Source organism: Madurella fahalii, assembly GCF_045866475.1.
Source record: "Madurella fahalii IFM 68171 DNA, scaffold_4, whole genome shotgun sequence".
NCBI lineage: Eukaryota > Fungi > Ascomycota > Sordariomycetes > Sordariales > Madurella > Madurella fahalii.
This window is the reverse complement of record NW_027263974.1, coordinates 3,679,522-3,700,362: the sequence shown is the minus strand read 5'-3', so window position 1 is coordinate 3,700,362 and position 20,841 is coordinate 3,679,522. Positions and strand designations below refer to the sequence as shown.

Genomic DNA, 20,841 nt, shown 5'->3' with positions numbered 1-20,841 from the left:
CATTCGGGAAAGACTGATCCATCCAGGCGCACCAATCATGACGGGGGTATGCGGCAGTCGAAGGAGATAATGCTTCTAGATTGTAACCTAAGGTAGATTATCACTTCGGAGTTGTCTAGGTTACACGAGTTAGTTCCAACCCGCAGAAATTAATTTAACAAAAAGAGCCCTACGCACATAGACCGGAAGTAAAAGTCATACTGGTTTTCTAGCTATACGATACCTCCTCTGCAAGGGGACTTAGTTTCCAGGGCCTGTTACAGGCGTCATTGCGCTATTCTCCTGCCCATTTCGAAGCATCGCTTCCAAGGAAGACCATGCTCGATTTTAACTTGTATTTTGATTTTATTTTGATTTTATTTTTCATTTTTAAATTTCTGTTTTTCCGTTGAAAGAGAGTACTTTAACCTTATCATTACGAATAACACCACCAACAACAACTTCATCTCATCTCCGTAGCATTCTCCATGAGTATCCTCAGGTACCCTCACAACCAACTCCCCCCATCCCTCTCCTCCGCCTCCTCTCCCCAGTCACAGAGCGAGTCCAAACTCAACCGCCTGCTCAACCCAAGCCCCAAGCCCAACCCCCCATCCTCCCTCGCCTCCCACGTCTTCCGCACCGCCGCCCAATAGATGCGCCCGTTCACCTCCCCGCGGGCGTGCGCGCAGTGCTCCGTCCGCTTGAAGCGCACCATCAGACTCCCCACGCCGGGGCCCTGGGGCGGCCCCTCCAGGCCCTCCTCTCCCCCTTCCCCGCCCGGCGCCGCACCGGCACTAGCATCAGTCGCCGTGGCGGCGGCGGCACTGGTAGTGGTGGTGGTGGTGGTGCTAGTGCTGCTGTCGAGGGCGTGGGCGTGGACGTCGCCCCACCAGACGAGCTCGTCGCCCTCGCCGTAGAGGTAGGTGCGGGGCACGCCGCGGACGCGCCAGAGGCGCTCGTCGTTGAGGGCGCGGCGGCTGGCCGAGATGACGTCGGCCTCGCCGTAGGCGCCCGAGACGCGCAAGCCCAGCCACGCCAGCCCCACCACGCCGGCGGCCAGCGGCCGCCCCAGCGCCCGCGCCACCGCCGACCCCTGGTGCGGCAGCGACCGCCGGAACGCCGTCGCCGCCGTCCCGAAGTGCGCCGTCCCCGGCGTGCTGTCCAGCACGAACGCCTCCACCGGCAGCCGCCGCCGCCGCCGCCCCGCCTCCCCCGTCGCCGCCAGGTACGCGCGCGCCAGGCAGACGGCCTTGTGCAGGCCGCCCTCGGAGAAGGCGTGCAGGAGGATGGAGTTGAAGCGGAGGGTGGAGGGTGGTTGCTGTTGCTGTTGCTGTTGCTGTTGCTGTTGCTGTTGCTGTTGCTGTTGCTGTTGCTGTTGCTGTTGCTGTTGCTGTTGCTGTAGCTGTAGCTGTTGCTGCTCGAAATAAGGAGTGTTGTAGTGGTAATAAGGGTAAGGAGTAGTAGAAGGAGAAGGGGTGGTGGAGAGGAGGTAGTCGACTGCCGGGCCAAGAGTCTTGAGTTTTTGCTTGGCTGAGCGGACCACCAGGTCGGAGACGACGGTGGTGATGACGAGGATGGGCACGCCGGGGTAGAGGATGTTGTACGATGTCGTGTACTTGGCGACGTGCTTGAGTGCGGCGCCAGTCCAGGAGGTGATGATGATGAGATCTGGCGGGGCTGTTTGGCTGCTCCGGCTGCTGAGTTCACGGGCCGGACGGGAAGGCAGCGAGGATAGCGATGGCGCGAACGACGGAGATGGCCCTAGACCAGTCTGCTGGTCGCCAAGGCTCACCTGCGAGTCTTGGATGTAAATCGACGGCGCAACCCGAGCAAAACCGGGAAGAGACTGCTCTGGGTTGGTCTTCCCCATGGTTGCTGTGCTGTGGAAGGAAATGGGATTTCTTAGAAAGTAAACCCCGACTCCAAACTGGGAAATGACAAACGCTCTATAACGCCAAAGCCAATATTCAAGGGATGTTCATTTCTACAAAATCCCTGCAGCAGCTGGCTACCTAAGCGCCCTCAGCTTCGCAAGATATACAGATTGACAGGGCACAGATACTTGTTGGGTATCAGTATCACGATTGAGCTTTTGGTGCACTTGCCCCGTCGAACTTGACGATCTATTATTATCGCTGTCGCGTTCCGACTTCTTCACCTGGCAACCCGAAGTGCGAAAGGCCAACACCGGATCCTACCGTGCGCCGCTGAGGTTACGTGGGAAGTGGGACTTGTGGCTGAGGCAGTGAAGGTCGAGGTGGGAAATATGTCTCAACGCGGCGCTGTCCAGATGCGACCCTGGCTCCATGGGGGGAATCTGCCGAGCAATAGCAGGCAGTCCCTTTGGAGGTCAGATATCGGATTACGGAGGAATCGTCAATCCAGCAGTGAGGCTTCTAGGTTGTTCAAGGCCGCGACCTGTGATTGTGCAAGGCGTGGCGTGGCGTTGGAAACACGGGGCCTTTGAAAAACCGATGCATGAGGCGATTAGCAGGTGCACTCGTCGTCTGCCTAGATCTGACATGACAGCAAGTGACGGCAATTTGAAGTTGGGATTTTGTCATTGCACTGCGAGCAAGGCATATTGCTAGAGCTTGCTGTCATCGGGTACTAGTAGCCTTCTTGTGATGCCCGAGTCGGCCTTCGTCGAGATGGTGGCCGGCGGATCGGACGAACTATCTAGTCTCCGTGTGTGACAATGACATGTGAGGGGCTCCCATCACCCCCCACGATAGAAAGACGGTATGCCCTACTTCGTGACGTAGAGGGTGCGGGCTCGCTGCAGGTTGCAGCTGAGATTAGTATCAGCTAATGCACCAGTTAGTGGCCGGGAGGTAGAACCCCGCCCGCTGTCTCGTGGAGGCGAGTCCTTGGAACGGCATTTGGTCCGCGGGGCGGCATCTGCCGCTGCTCGTGGTGGTGTCGAGAGCTGGCTAGAGAGATGCAACCCTAGAACCCAAAGTCGATAAGATGCGCGGGGTGGCCTCACAATTGGTTCAGCTGGCGGGAAACCTGCTTCTGCAACACACACAGCAGCCAAAGCCGAGGTTGCATCGGGACATTCACAAGTGGGCAGTGCTACTAAGGTCAGGAGCACTACGCGCGAACCACCTCGTCTCCCCCGAGCACGCCAGCCGCCAGCCGCCAGCCGCCAGCCGCCAATTTGATGCAACCTCCACCTGTGCGTTTGGGACTTTACGAGCGCACCTGTGCTCTCTCGCCATGTGTTGGGACTTTACGAGTGTCGGGCTGTGTGCCGGTATTGCTCGCATCTGATGCAACCGGAAAGGAACCGAACCCTGCTGGCCGTCAGGTCCTTTGTTTGGCCTACAGGGCTGTTGAGGGAGGCCGGCCACGCGCTACCATTCCAGGCAATCCGTCAGCTGACAGGACGCTATCCCCATTGCGCTCCGCAGGTGGGATGCAGTCCCAGATCTAAATCAAGATCAAGGTCGGCGACTCTCTCTCTAGCTGGTGTAGTTAGCGTTAATAAGCTCGCGTGGCTGGCCGTAGCTGGTCTTGGCTGCAGACTGCGCGCCGCAACATCTGATGCCTGGTGGCCAACGGGCGTCCGGACATGGCTGTGAATCTCGGATCATGAGAAGCTATGTCCGCAGTCATCGAGCTAAGCGTCAGATGTTGCACTGCAACTGGCCAATACCGGATGGTGACTTACTGATTCCTCCTGTACCCCAATGAGCCTCGCCACCTCATTTAGGTCATAAGAATGTCCCCCTCCAGACTCCCCGCCATGAGACCCTGGTATTGTCCGTAACCGTTACTGCTCTGGGATACAGCACGCCGGTTGAGAGTTGTGCTGCCAGTTCCGCTGCCGCTCGTTTCTCGCTCGTGAGCGTATCACCGCCCCCTTCTCTACTTGCCGCGACTGCCGCACCCGCACTAGGGTCGATGGTTGGCCACAGCCCGCCGTCGTCCGTCTTCATATAGCAAGTCCCGGTCCCGGAGAGTAAGAGCGAAGCAAGAGCCCCCCGGCATGACCTCGGCTGGCAGAGAATACCCCGCCATGGGGAGAGATGTCGACCTGACGGGCCTCGACGGTGCCCAGTTGGAGCTGGGAGAGAAAGCGGAGGTGGATTGGACGCCCGGGAAGCAAGAGTATGCCGTGATGCTCACGCTCGCCGTCATCTCACTGATGGTGGCCTTGGATGCAACGATCCTCGTGTCCGTTCTGCCGGTAAGTGCGACGCTCTGGTTCTCCTGGGGACGGCGTGAAACTGATTATCTGGACCAGACATTAGCAGAGGATCTGGGGGGGACAGCAACGGATGCGTTCTGGGCGGGGACATCGTACCTGCTGTCGTGTGCTGTGTGCCAGCCCTTCATTGCCGCCCTCTCCGACATCTTCGGGCGCAAGGAGATGCTCCTGGCGTCAGTCTTGTTCTTCACGATCGGGACGGTTCTTTGCGCGCCTATCGCTAAAGACTTCACCGTCTTCTTCGTGGGTCGCTCGATCCAGGGAATCGGTGGCGGTGGCATTATCACCATGGGACAGGTAATCTTCGCCGATATCGTACCGCTGCGGCAGCGACCGAAGTATTTCTCATTGGTTCTGGCTGCTTGGGCGCTCGGCAGCGTCCTGGGGCCCTTGATAGGAGGGCTGTTTGTTGAGCATGTCATTTGGACATGGTGTTTCTACATTAATGTGAGTGCTTTGTTCCCAACTCCTACCTGATTACTCGGCCCTTGGGTAGACTAGTTACAGGGGATAATTCCGTCCCCGAGTGGACTTTGAATTTCATCGCTGACGCAGAAATCCCTCTTCAGTTTCCGTTCTGTGCCTTGGGCCTTGTCCTCGTCCCAATCTATGTCAAGCTCACCACTGAGAAGACGTCACTCGTTTCCAAGCTGGTACGGGTCGACTGGGTAGGCGGCTTTTTATTCATTGGCGGCCTGACCAGTTTCCTGGTGGGAATATCATGGGCTGGAATCCAATACGAATGGAAAAGCGTCCAAGCGATTACGCCCATGGTTGTCGGCATAATAGGCGTGATTCTCGCAGTTATCTGGGAGTGCTATGGCGCCCGGGAACCGTTTCTCCGGCCGTCTCTCTTCCACTCCACGTCAGCACTTGCCACCTACGCCTGCGCTCTCTTTCAGGGATTTATTGTAAGCCTCCCGGCTCCCAGGCACGCCGCCCATGCACGGCCTGCTAGCGCTAACACTCGGCCAACTCTAGCTCTTTTGCGCGCTGTACTACATACCATTCTACTTCACTGCCATCAAGTTTGAGCCGCCAACACAGTCTGGTTTGGACATCTTTCCCGTTACATGCTTTCTTCTCCCTGGCAGCATTGTCATCTCTTTGGTTACGACCCGGATTGGCCGCTACCGATGGGCCATCTGGAGCGGGTGGGTCATCACGACGATTGGGTGCGGTCTCCTACTGCTCCTGGATGAGTACACAAAGACGGCTGTCTGGGCTGTCATCCTTGCAATCTTTGGCATCGGCCACGGCATGCTCCTTACCAGCGTCAATGTCGGGATTCAGGCCGTGAGCCACGTGGAAGACGCCGGACGCGCGGCTGCTATGTACGCATTTATGCGGACTTTGGGCATGTCGTTCGGTGTGGCAGTTGGAGGCACCGTGTTTCAAAATGTTATGGGCAACAAGCTCGACGAGCTCGGCCTGCCGGATAGCATCGTGCACAACTCCGAGGCATTTGTCAAGACAATGGCTCTGATGCTTCCGGCGGACCCCACACGCAAGGGCGCGTTGCAAGCGTGTAAGCAAAAGTCCCATAGAGCCTGATCGATAAGACTAATAACAGCGACGCAGATCTCGCGGGATTCCACGGCGTCTACTGGACGATCACCGGGGCAGCCATTGCATCCTTTCTGATTAGTCTCGTTATCAAACATCACAACATGGACAAGCTTCTCGAGTCCAAGTTTGTGTTGCAGGGGGCCAAAGCTCCCGCCGCGTCCGTCATGGCTGTGGCATCAACACCAGCCAGACCGGACGGCGAGGCGCATGACAGATCCTTGGCTGACGTGCCTATGTTCAAGGGCTCAATAACAACCTGCAGCCGGATACCGTCTAGCTTCGACACGGAAAGTACCAGCACATACTCGGCTGCTATACAGCCACAAGATTCATCGCTCGAGGACCAAGGAATCAGTCTCGACGGCATGAACAGCGCCGACTTTGCCGAGGAGATAGCAGCCGTGGCCTATTACATCGAGCCCGGCGGCAGAATAATCCCAGTGGACATACTCGCCGATTCCAGGCCGGGGTCCCAGGCTGCATCGATACGTGGGATTGAGAAGTCAGACTTCGAGACGTCGGCGATTGCCCGCGCCGAGCTTGTGCCCGAAGAGGCCAGCCCGGAGTCGCTCTTCGCCAAGGTCTGCGCGTCCGGGCAGCTAGTACGTCCGGACGCGGCCGAGCACGAAGCCATGTTCGCGGACCTAGCACCAGCGTGGATGCATCGGACTTGAAGGACAACGAAGGGGATGAAGGAGATGGTGAGTGAGGATCAAGTCACGCGCATTGATCAATACCCATTGTTTTAGGAGTTTTTGTTTTTTTTCTTTCTTTTTTGCATGGAAAATGGATAGGGAGTTCCGGATGGGGGCTGCATTTTCACCCAACTGTACTGCCATGCCACGTAGTTTACAAACCGGGTTTAGTAATACTAGTACAAGCTGAGCTCATTTAAATGAGAGCTGGTGAGAAAGTGCGACGACCTCGGTGTCAGCCTTTCGTTCTACCTTATCTAGGCAGTGATGTTGCTTGGAATTGCCTCTTACTGTGTAGTTGTCGCCCGTTGGGGTCGAAAAAAAAAAAAAAAAAAAAAAAAAAAAGGGCGCAGGTTGCACGGCTGGCAACACGTCACAAGGTGGAACTTTGTTGGTTGCATTTGGGGTCGAAGCTGGGGGCTGATGAACATGCAGTCCCGTCCCGTGCCGCAATGTCGGGCACATTGTCGGCCGCAAGAAACCAATCCCGGGCGAAGTTTGCAGTGTTGCTGCGGCCGCAGCAACACTACCAAAAAGTAGGAGTTCGGCACGGGTGTCGTGGCACAACAACCGGCTAGCCCGGGTGGAAGGACCGCCCTTGAGTAAACCAAACGGTGTCGAAGGAATTGTTAGTCCAGGATGGCGGTGTCGGTTTAACCAGATTGGTACATATTTTGCATTTTTAGGCATCCAACGCATGAGTCCAGGGGCCTTCGCTACCTGCAGCTCAGGAGATGAGCGACACCTAAATCGGATGCAAGCCCGTGGTCGAGGGATGCAACCGTTTCGGGTGGCTCTCAAACCCCACAAACAGTTCCAGGGGAGAAATGACAAGGGCCGGATTGAGTGGTAGAAGTAACGCCTTCGTTCGGCTCCATACTTTGGACTAGACAGGAACACCACCCAAAAAGAAAAATTTTTTTTTTTTTTTTTAAGAAGAGAATATACCAGACAAAATGATATAGGGAGGGCGTTGTTAATGCCATTTAGCTGAGTGTTTGCGGCCCTTTGTTGCTCAGAACGAGCAGCGCTCTCAAACGGAGATATTCATGACATGTCCCGTCCCGCCCAGAACTAATTCATACGTCTAGTGTACAAGGCCAGCTAGTGTAGAGGGCAAACACGTGGCAAGGCACCTCTGCATTCCCAATACATTCTAACGCCACCATACACTAGGGTATGTGCTTGTCCTCCAACCAAGTTGGTCGTGAACCAGGTCTGTGCAATTTTGGCCCCCCTAGTGACACGCAGGGGTTGAGGCTGGACTATGGAGCGACACAGAGGGAAAGTCCATACCGTGGCGGTTGCTGGTACTACTACACTATTTAGTTGGTAATCCACCTTATCCAAAGGGCCCAACAAATATGGATGATGAATGCATATGTACTGGCAACTCCGTTGTGGGGCGCTTGGGAGATGGGGTCCCGAACCACAGAAAGGACAAACCTTTGACATTGGACGTTTCGCTGCGGCTGGCATCGAACTAGTGTAATGCATTCCTCTTCTGCTACACAGCGGATTTCGTCGACCCGACAGCGAAAAGTGAGCTCAACTTTATCCGAGACTTGCTGATCTACGGTGCGAAGTGTTGGGGCCAGGGTTAGCTCATGCTGACCGCTGAAGGATTCGTGGTGCACAGGGTGCGGAACCATTACCTGATCAGGATGACATGCAGGGTCTTGTAAATTGAAACTGCAAGCTCGCACTTAGCATTCTCCTTGATGGTCGATCCTCTCGCCGTCTGCTCTCGAGCGTGTTCTCAAGGTACAGTTAGTAGTGTAGAGGGCACTTATAGCGGAGGTGGATCCAGACGCGGACAAAGCCAACCCGGATCGGGATGCACTGGCCACCTGCCATTTTCTGCACTGCCCCGCAAAACTGGTGGCGGATGTGCTTGGTGGGACCCGGCCAAAAATAGTCGGGCCGCAAGGCTGGAGTTGCTGCTTTATCGCTTCCGCTGCCGTTGCCAGCCTTGCCAAGGCCTTCCTTCACCACGCCCCCTTCCGAGTCGTCTGGACTGAGCCTCATTCCGACAGAACATGGCACACGAAATGTGAAGTTTCAGCCTCCTGCACACCGGCTAACTTCCCGTCCTTGCATTCGCTTGTTGACAGTGATGAATTTTTATCTTGTTTAACAACGAAGGGAAAAAAGGAGATGAAATAACTAAAAAAAAGCTGATAAACAAAACAGAAAGAAAAAAAAAAAAAAACATTAAAAAAACATCTTTGGCGGTAATGCCTGACTGGTTCCGCTAGCCCCACATCTATCCCAGGCCCCATGTCTTCCTTCCGCTGATTCTCAAATCATATCTTCTCAACGTTGCAGGGAAAAGAAGACCCTGCCGCAAGGCGCATGGGGCTGTGCCTCATCCCGTCTTCTGCCCGCGAGAGGCACAACCGATTCTTGAGACCGAGGCCCTGTCCCAACAGGCCGGCCACCGCCTGGGGGCGGAATCTCCCCAGTGTCAGCCTGGAGATGGCGATACCCCCGGATGTGGTGGCGGGATTTGGGTTGGGCCCGCAGCCCTATATAATTCGAAGCCACTCCCCGACACATTGACGTTGTTCAACAGCATCAAGCCTCACTCCTCTCTCACAATACAAGTCCACCTTGACACGCGATCAACCGTCTAATTCCTACCAAAACCATCCAAACATTTCCAAGATGCAGCTCTCCATCACCAAGACCCTCCTCTTCCTCCTTCCTCTGGCCGCTGCCCCGCTGGCCCAGGCCCAGGACCTCGGCGATGTCATAAACGACGTTACCGACACCGTCTCGAGCGCCGCCGACAGCGTCTCAGAGTTCTTCGGTCCTGACGGCCCCGGAGGCAGGATCGGCGCTTTCCCCGACTGCGCCCATGAATGCCTGCGGAGGGTCGCCGGTGACCTCAACTGCGGCCCCTCGGACATCAGCTGCCTCTGCGGCAGCGACCAAGGCGTCAACTGGAACAACCGGGTGGCCCAGTGCAACTCCAACAACACCCAGGGCGCCTGCGACGAGAATGCCATGAATCAGGTCGACCTCGATGGCATCTGCAGGGCCATTGACGGCGTCGACGCCGCCATCGACGAAACGGGCGACGCCTTCGGCAGGCTCTTGGGCCTCGATGATGAGAACGCCGCTGGCCACGCCAAGGCCGCTGGCACCGTCACAATCGGTGTCCTGGCCGCCGTGGCCGGGTACGCGGCAATGATGCTCTAAAAGCGGGGACTGGCGGGGGTTACGGTTAATAATGGGTTGTCGGGTCCGGCGTTCTCTTTCCCTACGGGGCTTCATTTAGCGTTGATGGATCTGGGTCAGGCATATGCTTTCTAAAATGGTCTTATGCACAATAGACAAACCGGGCAGAAAGTCCTTCTTCACCTTCTCATACTTTTCTTCTCACCGTGCTTCATCGCTGGGCGGCCAAAGAGTAGAACCCTCCCTGTCACTCTGCTATCGTCTTTCGTCTCGTCCACTGTGATTGTACTGTACATGGCGGACTCGGCCGTTGGCCACGCCGTGTCAGCCACCCTCCTTTTGGCCGCTGTAGAACTGACCGCCGTACGCTTACGTGTAGCTCATACTTTCCAGGGTCACGCCGATCTCGATGCCGTATGCGGGACGCTGCCACGGCGACCTGTGGGCCCGCCATCCTGAAGACCGGGTCCTGTTCAAAGAAACCCAACGACCGGGTTGCTGGGCATTTTCGACATGTTCTGCTTCTGGCCGCGACCCGGTTAATTTGGGATCGGTCTGGAATGGATGGTGCGCGGTCAGTTCGGTGAGAATTTAGTTTTAGCGTCTAATTCGACACATGAGAGATAGCTTCGTAGCAAGCACCAAGGAGCCGTGCCGCCGTTAGCTTGCGCATACCTGTCGACGCGTCTTGCCCTGTTGGTGCGATGGCTTGCTTATCTTATCGGCCGCCACGGCCTCATGGTGCTTGAGTGGCAGAGCTTGGCTGCAGGTGAGCTGCATCGGTGTCGCGTTAGTGCCCAATCGGATTGGATAGCGGTATGTCAGTGGCGGTTGGCAGTCCCCTAGTCTTCCTTGTCAGATACCATCGGAGCTTTGCTTCGTTTGTTCAAGCTCTGCAACGACAAGCTCTGCAACGGCAGCAACGCTGGTCCTGTCGTGCTTTTTCGCTTCTTCTGCTTTCCAATGATTCACCGGACTGTTTCATCGCTCTGTTGCAAATCGCTAGAGCTGGATTTCCTGGAACCTGCCGTCACACACCTCGCTCCCTCAATAGTCTCCTGGGGCAATCAATTCGCGACGGCTGGGCAGCGGCCATTGCGAGCTGATCCGGCCCAGCAGCATAGTTGGTGCCTGGATTCCTTGCCGCTTTCCCGCCAGAACCTCGACGAGATAGGTACTTTTGTCCCCCGAGATGCTTCATTTGAACCCACCTGACCCACAGGCAAGCTCTTTCCCATCCCTAGCTCCTGGTTCCGCCGCGACAAGCCATGCTCAACGACCGGGAAATCGACCGGGCTGCGGCCCAGCTCGCCGAATTCCGCCGGACCGACGCACTTTCCGAATTATTAAACCAACACGAAGTCTTGATCGAGAGCTATAGGCGCTTGAAGAGTGATTACGAGGAGGAACGCGAGGCTAGGGAGAAGTACAAGCAGATGGCAAAAGACCGAGAAAGAAAGCCGTTTGTGCTCGTCCTGGTCGATGGCGATGGCTACATCTTCAACGACAGCCTGATTGCAAAGCGTGCCGAGGGCGGCAGCAGCGCGGCCCAGATGCTCAACGATGAGGTCAAGGCGAGCCTGCGACGGAAGGGTCTTGAGCACTGCCAGGTCATGGTCCGCATCTACGCCAACGTCGCTGGTCTGTCTAGGGCGCTTTCCAAGGCTGGCCTAAGCGGCAATGAGAGCCGTTCTCTTGCCCCGTTCATTGCTAGTTTCAACCGGTCCTATGGCCTGACCGAGTTTGTTGACGCCGGCCAGCTGAAGGAGAATGCCGACTTCAAACTGCGTGCCCTCTTACATCTGTATGCCGAAAGTGCCCAGTGCAAGCACATTTACTTCGCTGCTTGCCATGACGTTGGCTACATCTCGGAGCTTATGCCCTTCGTGGGCAACAGCGCCAAGTTCACCCTCGTCAACTCACCCGGGATCCGTTTCCACGACGAGTTTACCAAGCTAGGCATGGGCATCGAAGAGTTCCGCGGCGTCTTCCGGCACGCTCCCCTTGACGGGTCTGCGCCATACTGGCCGCTCGCCACGGCTGCCGTCAACGCCAAGACCCCCACGGTGCCATCAATCCAAAACTTGAAGCAACTGGCTCTTTGCTCAGCCACACCCGGGGCACCGGATGCCCCATCGCCCGCCTCGTCACCCGTCAAGCCGGGCTGGGGCGTAGCTCTGACAACTGCGAATGACGAGCAGAAGCCCGTCTGCCTTTTTAATGCTCTCGGAAAATGTCGGTACGGCAAGAATTGTAAACATCTGCATCGCGACCTGCAGCTCGGCGCCACAAATGGCTTACCGCAATACGCAGACTTGCCCTCGCCTCCCAGAAGCAGCACGTCAGTGGCCCCCCCTCACGCCCTGGACCGGCTCCCTAGAAAAAAAGAGATCCCCCCGGGCACCATCGCGGTTAATAAGGCCAATTATCGTCTGGATGCCTACTTACCGCCGGTGAGTGCGGAAACCATCGGTCGCCTCAAGGCCCGCGTCGATAAGAAGCGGGTCTGCAACAGCTTCCACCTGAATGGATACTGCGACGCCGGCGATCGCTGTGAATACGATCACGAGCCTCTCGAAGAGGAGTTTCTACCTGCCCTTGAGTCGCTTGCCCGTTCCCAACCCTGCCCGCGCCGCGGCGGCTGCAGGCTCGAGACTTGCACCCACGGCCATATCTGCCAGTGCAAAGAGTGCAAGCATCGGGGCGGCAAAGTCTACTGCAAGCTGCCGTACCTCGCCCACCTCGAGGACCTGGACGTTGCCGACTTTGTCCCTAGCGTCTGCAAGAGTGGGGGCAAATCGTCTACTTCTAATGGCTGTAGCGAAACTAGCACTACGAGCGGTTAAGAAGCCACGCGGATAATGTAAGAGAGAGGCGGCGTATTGCCTGCCTGTTGTCCAGATGCGGCGCGGCGCGACGCACCGAGGTGCCCACGGATGCCTTCGGCTTATAAACGCCCGCTTGCTGTGGCTCAACAAAGCACTCGGCCACTCCTTGGCGAGGGTTTATGGCATATACCATGTCTCAGGGGGGGATGCTTGCCTTTACAAAGCTTAACATCAAGCCTGGTAGAAGCATATAATCGACTACAGGGAAAACTGGGACGGACTATTGGTAGGTGTCTGAACAGAAGCCCGCAAAGCTTCAAGTTTCGGCCTTTAAAAAAAATTGGGATCTTTTGCGTCCCTCAACAGCAGGGAGCTTGAGTGATTCACTTGTGTGGGAGATGGCAAGGGACTGCCACATTGATACTCTAAACTTCTTTTTCATGGATAAAACCCCTTTAATAAGCAGGTTGTGCTTGACTAGATAGCATTAGCTTATAATACAGCAATATCAATTTCGAGAGCCACTTTGCGGACCTTAGGAAGTTGTGTGTCTTGCGAGTTGACCCTTCCTTGCCTTGCCATGCTCTGGGGTAGGGCTCCCTCGTTCACGGAAGATAACGTTATTCGCAGTACAATGCCAACAAATCACTAGGAGCCGCATCAAGAGCACCCAGAATTTGAAGGTGAGTGTATTATCATGCTATGCAAACAAACCATAACGCCGCCCAATCCTGACTTCTCTCCGCCTCTTTCTTCTTCTTCTTCTTCTTCTTCTTCTTCTTTTTTTTTTTTTTCTCCTTCTTCTTCGCAGCGTCAGGGTTGCTCTATCTCCAACCGCACGCATGCCCAACTCCGCCTCCTTTCCACGCGGACCGGGCTCTCACAGCCCGTCAAACACGCCCTCCACCACGTCCCCCAGCATCCGGAGCCCGTAGAACCTCGCCACGCCCCGGTACACGCGCAGCCGCCGCATCGCCTCGGCGCGCCCGACGCTCTCGGCCCACGCCCCGCTGCAGGTGCAGTGCTCCATGAACTCGTTGACGCGCAGCGCGCCGCAGCGCGCGCACTTGAGGTCCTGCGTGGCCCACTCGGCCACGAGCGCCTCCACCTCGGCGAGCAGGCGCTCCTCGACGGCGTTGCGGTCGTGCTCGGCGCCGCAGTCGAGGCACTTCCAGCTCCACGACGACGAGGAGGCGGAAGCGAGGTTCTCGTCGCCGCCCGCGGCGGCGGCGGCGGCGGCAGAGGATGCAGATGGGGGCAGCAGGTCCTCGTCGCGGCAGAGGTCCAGGTCCCGCGCCGCGGTGCAGTTGTCGCAGCTCAGCTGGGCGATGCGCAGGCTCTCGGACGGGTTCTGGAAGGCGCCCTCCTTGCTGAACTCGCGCACCTCGAACATGGCGAGGAGCTCCTTGCGGAGCAGGCGGGCTTCCAGGGTGATGTTCTTGTCGAGCGAGAGGACCTGCATGAGCGATTTGACGAGCTCGAGGACGGGGTTGGCCGAGGGGCGGGTGGTGCTGCTGCCGCCGGTGCCGCGTTTGCTGCCGGGGAGAAGGTGAGGGAGGTGGGAACCGGGGAGGGAAGGGAAGGTGTAGTCGCCTGCCAGCTCCGGGTGGAGGAGTTCTCGCTTCTGGGTGTTGATGAGATTGGCGATTTCTTTTTTGAGCGGCTTTTCGAACGCCTTGCCGAGGATGATCTGGCCCGGGGCGTCTTCGGCCAGACCGGCGTTGCCATTTCGTATGGGGAGCTGGGTGAGTCTAGGCGTTGCGGTGGGATCGCTCCCTGTTGCTGGCCGCTTGATGCTGTGCATGAGCTCGATGAACTCGACTACCCAGTCTCGGAAGGTTGGCTGCAGCCGGACGGGGAGGAACGTCGCCATTTGCCAGTGCATGATCAGTTGGAGGTCTTGCTCGTCCTTCTCGACCACCTCTTGACACGCCTTGCCACCGTAGTTGAACTCGTCATACCACACGAGATAGTCCCAGTACTCCTTGATCTCGAGGTCGATGAAGTGGAAGAGGGGCTTCCCCTTGATGCTCTTGAGGATGTACTGCGCGTAGGCATAGGCGTTGCCGACCTCGGACTTGGTTGTTTGCAAGAGCAGGCGGTTTGCGCTGGCGTAGATCACCTGTGATCCGACCCGGCGGAAGTCCGCCATGAGCTGCAGAAGAGCTTTGCGGCCCATCATCTGTACATAGTAGTGCAGCGCCCGATCATACAGGCACGATGCCGGTGACTCGACCCAGCGGACCAGGTGCTGAACCATGACGTCGGCCATCGTCGAACCCTTGCAGGCTTCGGCCCACCATGACTTGACCATTTCTCGTAAGACTTGTACTCCGGCATTGGCAAAGGCATTCTCCGAGTACAAGACCTCGTTTCCATCCGATGCGCCGTCAGATGCCGGGTTGAACGAGATGCTATCGGCGCCCTCGAGCTCGTTGATGAGTGAAGATGTCAGGATGGTGTTGATGGCAAGGTTCCGAACCTCGAGGTCGACACAGACAGAGGCATAGGTGCCTGGGTTGTTAACCGACGGCATCTGGACCTGGTCAAGCGGCCCTATTACATCGTCCTTCTCATAGCCTGCATGGTCGGGCCGCGGGCTGGGCGACCACCACAGGACAACGTTGTTGGCTTGCAGGCGGCGGGCATATGCTACATCGATGAGGAAGCGAGGATCATCGCGTTCCAAATTGCACAATGGAACATCGCCGTACTTGGCCAAGGCAGTCAAGTGTGTGATCCAGGAGCCCAAGCTCAGGTAATGGTTCACCAAACGACGAGCAACCACGGTCTGCCATCCCAGAGGCGGCAAAGAGCTGTCGGCTTGGTCGTACCTCAGCGGCATAACCGGGAATTCACCCAAGATGGGGATATCATGCACAAGAAGATTGCGCTGAGAAGACTGGATTACCATCATGGTAGGTCCTGATTCCTCCTTCTTCATCTTCTTGACAATGTCGCCAACTTCGAGATGTGCTTTCCGGCGCGTCGTGACCTGGGTGATCTTGAAGCTCAGCTTCTCTTGGTACGGGAAGCACTCCTGCCAGTTGGAGTCGGCGGGCGCCTCGCTGTTCCTACGGGCGAAGAAATCCGAGTACAGCTTGGAGATATTCGGCAGGTCTTGGCCGCCGTCTTTGTTCTTTTGCTGAATGATGATGTGGGCTTGATTGCCCGTGGTGGAGAACACGCCAAAGATTTGGCGGTCGCCCGCGCTGATGTGGGAGAGGTAGATGTACGCCATCCGAGCGCCTTCGAGGTACGGCCCGGGTTTTGCTGGTTTCGTCAACGTAACAAGATCGAAGCCGTGATCGAGCCCTTTGCCGAGCACACCGGGCTGGCTCTCATCGATGGTGCAACGGTTACCGAGCTGCAGGAGCGCTCGGAGATTCAGCGGAAGCTGCTTCTCATAAACCCCTTCAACACTGGGATGGTTGAAGAGCAACGAGAATTTCTCCGCCTCGGCAAAGTATATCTCCTCGGGCACAGTGAGCTTGAACAGATGCACTGATGAATGTCCGTTGGGAAGCGTATGGTTAACCTGCTCCACGTGGCATCCATCAATCTCAATGTCTGGTAGTTCTTTACTCTTGAGGTTGAGGAAGACCTGACGGGGCACGTTGATCTTGACAGTGTGGATCTTCGAGTCGATGAGCACATAAGCAAGGACGATTCCGGGGCTGTCCGTGGCTCTGAGCTGAAGCACCTGCCAGGTATTTCTGAAGGTCATCTCGGCTTGGTTCCGGAACGTCTGCTGGATGTTGCTTTGGATATTTCCGCGCCTGTCGCCGAAGAGATGGCGCCGGCGTGCTCGTGCCTGTTTTTGCAGCTTCCACTTCTGCTTTTGGTACTCCAAGAAAGCTGGGTAGTCCTCGCTCGGGGACGGCATCTTTTTCGGGAGAGCAGCAAACGGATCTTGACTCTCAGCCGCTGGCTCGGGAGACTTCCGTTTCTGCGCCGCTGACACCTTTTGAGAGGCCGTGATGGCGGAACTGACGGTTTTCGGTTTGAGGAGCTGCCCAATGTCTTCCACATCACCAAGCCGATTGCTGGCGTTGGAATGAGTGATCTCTTCAAGCGGGCCTCCCTTTGTCGTAGGCCCAAAGAGATCTGTCAGCTTCTTCTGCTTCATCTTGTCGTCCTTGATGTTGATTCGGCGCTGCAGCCAGTCCGGATGCGGTACACGCGGCACCGGGTTGCGCACCTTCTGCAGTGCGGCCGGGATGGTGATGAGTTTCTGGATCACCGACCCAAGACGCTCGATATAGTAATCCCAGTCGAGTAGCGCTCTTGGATCCGTGTCTGCGGGCTCTTCCTTTAACCATTTTTTAAGATACATACGTTTCGTTTCCTCTTCTGCTGAGAAAATGGCGACGGGGACAGCGCGTTCCGTGACCGGGGCGTTCTTTGGCTTGGCACAGATGATGAACTTGCAATTCAGACCCTTGTCCTTGACCATCCCCTCACCGAGGAAGTCGGCTAGACGTTTGGCAGTTGTGATGGAGGTTGACTTCTGCCCCGCATATTCTTCCAGAGTCTTGGTCATGCTGCGGTTCTCGGAAATGAGCTCCATGAGCTCCTCATCGGCCAGGGTCGAGCCCTTGTTGTGGAGGACGTCCAGCCATCTGTTTGCAACCTTCGCTACAGCAGAGTAGCACTCTGCCAAGGTGGTGCCCTCCAGGAAGAACTTGAAGATCTGCTGCTGGAATATTTTGATGAGCTTGAGCTCACCTCTTCTCTTGACCTCGAAACCCTTCAGCTCAGCAAGGCTGCCATCGTCATTGAACACGGCATATCTCTTCTTCAGGTTTTTGTCCTCCTCCTTGGACGTGGGCAGGATCATGGCCCTGTACGGACCATCGACTTCGAAGAAGATGGAGTTGTCGCTGTGCGTTTCGTACTTGAACGTCTTGGGGTCCACCAGGGTTTGGTACTGGTGGTTGGTGAATTTGGCGTGGACCAAGTGGTTCAACATGACACAGGGGTACGAGATTGCCAGTTTCTTGCCGTTCTTGAGCTTGAAGGCAAAGTTCTCTGGGAACGTGGCTGGCAACATGCACCAAATACCATCCGTGTCAAGCTCAAGGGGCCGGCCGAGTCGCTCGACCAGCGATCTGGCCAGCTGGATGATGGTTGCTCCCGTCAGACAGGTCACGCCCGCCATTTCCATGGAGTACCACCGCGACCCTTTTCGCATGACGTAGCCGTAGAACGAGTTCAAGATGACTTTGTGAGCCAGCTGCAGTGAGTCGAAGAGTACGATCATCTTCTTGGCATTTTCGATATCCGACGCAGCGGCGCCCGAGCTCTTCAGAGCCTCAGTCTTCCCTTTCCAGACTTTGGCCTTGCCCTTGTAATCGTACCGACGGTCTCGGAAGTCGCGCACAGTGTTGATGTAGAAAGGGTTCTCTCGCTGACAGATGATAGCTTCCCGGACGATGGTGGTGGAATCGCGGATCTTGTGATAAACTTTCTGGGAGTACATCTGCAGTCTCTTCCTGGTGAGGCTGGCTTGCTCATCAAGGCTCAGCTCTTGAAACGAGCGCATCGGACTGTTGACCCCTTTTCCCGGGAACTTTTCGTTTTCCAAGGCATGCCGGATCATGTTGTACTCGTCGCGTTTTGCGGGGAGGTACTCTCCTCTCCAAGCCCAGGGCAGTCTCCTGTCGCACGTCTTCCCTGGGCGGTTGAAGTCGCACGCTGCACAGTCTGACTCAGAGATCATCGAATCCGGCTGCAGTCGGTTTGTTGTCATGATGTTAGGGTACATGGACGCGACGTCGAGATGGTAAATCAGCGGGCGTTCGCTGCGGTTGGGCGTCTCTTTGAGGTTGACGAGCCTATCGGCGATCTGCTTCTTGACCTCGTCGTAGTTGGTGATATCGTCCATTGACTTCTTCTCTTCCACTGTGATGCTGAAAGTCAAGGCTGCGTCTAAGTCGCGCAGCAGTTCATCGACGGCCCCGGGGTCAACGGCAAAGTTCACTGGGATATCGGACCGAAAGACACCGGCTTCGATACTCTCTACGTGGCCACCCACGTACGTCTCGGAATCCAGAAGATGCCCCTCCCAGAAGGACTCTCTTGGTGCGATGTGCTTGTTCGGCAGTACAATGTCCTTCTGGTAAGCCTGCACCATCAAGAGCATCTCACAGAGCGTTCCTGTGCCCTTCCGTAGGGTGTCGTCCGGACCGAGAGGTAAAATTGTGCACAGCGAGAAGATGAAAGGGTGAACGTATTTCATGTATAGGTAGTACGTAGCAACCGCATCGGAGACTGAGTACTCTGCCAGAGTCTGTGGCCGCTCGCTTGCGTAGGGTGTCATGAGTTCCGGATCGAGTTCATCAGGGTCGTATCCGAGCTTCGCGACCGTGACGGCCTTGAGACCTCGACTACCCTGCGGCAGGTAACTGTCACGGTTGACCCAGTGGAAGCAGTCCATGTGCACGCTGTAGTTGCACTTGTACTGGTCTTCACTATCCTTTTTCCACCCAATTTCGTGGTACATGTCGATACCGTTTACGCTGGCACGGGCCTCGACAAATGGCCAATCGAAGAAGTCACCGTTGTATGTGGCGATGACAGTAGGTCGAGCCTCCTTGATATGGAGGAAGAACCGTTCCAAGACGGCCTTTTCATCGGGCTCGTTGAAGATCATAAACGGCCCTGGGTATTCGGGCTTGGGGGTGTAATCGAAGTCGGCAATGTCTTCAGATACGATTTCGCGGTTGGTGATCAAAAACCCCTGGCCATCTATCATGTACGACATCATCATGATCTGGTCGACAGCAGGGTCGGGAAACTTCAGGGGTGCCTTGCACGTCTCAATATCGAATGCCATAACGACGGGGTCCGCTGGGGCCAGCCGCTCCTCGTTGCGTATGACGGTCGTGACTCCATTTTTGGCCTCAACAAAATACCAATTACCCACACGAATGTCTGCCTGGTGTTAGCTATGCATTTTCCAATGTCGGGCCTCTAGACCTACCCAGGTCTATCATTACTCTAACGTGGTATGGGACGTCGTATTCCCGGATATCAACAATGAAATCGCTCGCCTCGGCAAAAGAGGCATTATGTTGTCGTTCGTCAGTTCGTGAATCGTTATCAAACAGATCAAAGTTGCCGTTCACACTGCGCTCTTGGGTCAGAAATTCCTCGTCGATGAAAGGGGCCCAAAACACTCACGTTGCGACCTCGGCGTATGTATCCATCGCGTCCATGCCCTTCTTATTCTTCTCGGCTATCGGCATGATATCTCTCCTAGCCGCCAACAAATCCTGTACGTTGTGAAATCTCAGCTCGAGGAACGTCCGTCGGTATCCCAACAGGTGGTTCGGCATCTTGAGATCCTCCTTTTCAACCCGCTTGATCGACTTGATCACGCCGTCGCCCGGGACTCTCTTGCACCACTCTTCCACCTCACCCTCGTGGCCCTTCCGGCAGGCAATGAGGAAATATGGTTCATACTCGACGGTTGCCTTGAACGTCGACCCGTCCTCCTCGATGAAGTAGCAGTCCAGAGCGGCCCTGCCGCCGCCGCCGGGCACCCGGGGGTCGTCGATTGAGGTCGGCTGGGCATTGACGAGCCAGCCTTCGCGCTTCCGGCCTGCGTCATAGCGCGCGAAGCCCATGTTCTCGTCGATCTGGTGCGCGAGCGCTGTCCGCTCCCATTTCTCGTCTATCGAGGTCGCCTCGCCCCGCGCGCTGGATGAAGCAGCGAACGTTCGTGTCCGGGTGCCATGGTAGGCGACCTTGCCGCCGCGGCGGTAGCCTTTCTGCGGCCGCCGAAGGGACGTGTTTGACATCGTCGCCAAGTGGGACCAGCGTTGCCCGCAAACTCAACAGGGGATCCAATTCGGGTGATTTCCTGGAACTTGGGATACAAAAGATCGTGTCGCTGCCGCGCCAAGCTGCTGAAAAGAGGCAGGCGATGTGGATGTTGTAAATACAAGGCTCTCTCATGTAATCGACGACATTGAGAGTCGGGACAATCTAGGATAGCTGCGAGTCCCAAAGCTGGTGTGAATTGGTGTGGTGCTGGGGTCTGCTTCTGAGTTGGCAAAACCCATTAAACTCGCTTGGCCCGGAGACGCGCCCAACCGCGTCTTTCCTCCGCGACGCGATTTGGCGGGGCATTGGACAGGGCTCTTCTGTTTACTTACCGTAACCCTAACCCGGTCTTATCTCTCGCCCCACTTATTTTCTCTTGAAGCTCGGCCCACCTTGAACCGCAGGGTGAATTTGGAGCTCTCCATCTCAAGCCAAGCTCGGGAACAGCTTCTTTACACTTCTGTTCAGGTAACATATCTTCCTCTCTTAGCGCGCCATGACGAATACTAAGAGTGACTGCTAACACATATACATCCAG

General features: G+C 56.3%; 5 protein-coding genes across 5 annotated transcripts; 3 read left to right on the top strand and 2 right to left on the bottom strand.

Moving 5' to 3' along the window:
* Positions 1-487: 487 nt before the first annotated feature.
* MFIFM68171_08077 (uncharacterized protein) lies at positions 488-1,852 on the bottom strand (the record flags this gene model as incomplete). Its single annotated transcript, XM_071063497.1, has 1 exon — positions 488-1,852. The coding sequence occupies one exon, from the start codon at positions 1,850-1,852 to the stop codon at positions 488-490; it is 1,365 nt and encodes a 454-aa protein (XP_070919598.1).
* A 2,124-nt stretch (positions 1,853-3,976) lies between these two features.
* MFIFM68171_08076 (Efflux pump FUS6) lies at positions 3,977-6,441 on the top strand (the record flags this gene model as incomplete). Its single annotated transcript, XM_071063496.1, has 5 exons — positions 3,977-4,177; positions 4,235-4,645; positions 4,768-5,109; positions 5,180-5,726; positions 5,780-6,441. 5 exons carry the CDS (start codon positions 3,977-3,979, stop codon positions 6,439-6,441), a joined length of 2,163 nt encoding a protein of 720 aa, XP_070919597.1.
* Positions 6,442-9,129: 2,688 nt separating this feature from the next.
* MFIFM68171_08075 (CFEM domain-containing protein) lies at positions 9,130-9,666 on the top strand (the record flags this gene model as incomplete). Its single annotated transcript, XM_071063495.1, has 1 exon — positions 9,130-9,666. The coding sequence occupies one exon, from the start codon at positions 9,130-9,132 to the stop codon at positions 9,664-9,666; it is 537 nt and encodes a 178-aa protein (XP_070919596.1).
* Positions 9,667-10,913: 1,247 nt separating this feature from the next.
* MFIFM68171_08074 (CCCH zinc finger DNA binding protein) lies at positions 10,914-12,491 on the top strand (the record flags this gene model as incomplete). The annotated part of the gene is made up of 1 exon (XM_071063494.1): positions 10,914-12,491. The coding sequence occupies one exon, from the start codon at positions 10,914-10,916 to the stop codon at positions 12,489-12,491; it is 1,578 nt and encodes a 525-aa protein (XP_070919595.1).
* An 862-nt stretch (positions 12,492-13,353) lies between these two features.
* POL2 (DNA polymerase epsilon catalytic subunit) lies at positions 13,354-20,278 on the bottom strand (the record flags this gene model as incomplete). The annotated part of the gene is made up of 3 exons (XM_071063493.1): positions 13,354-19,409; positions 19,459-19,604; positions 19,659-20,278. The coding sequence occupies 3 exons, from the start codon at positions 20,276-20,278 to the stop codon at positions 13,354-13,356; spliced, it is 6,822 nt and encodes a 2,273-aa protein (XP_070919594.1).
* Positions 20,279-20,841: the final 563 nt, after the last annotated feature.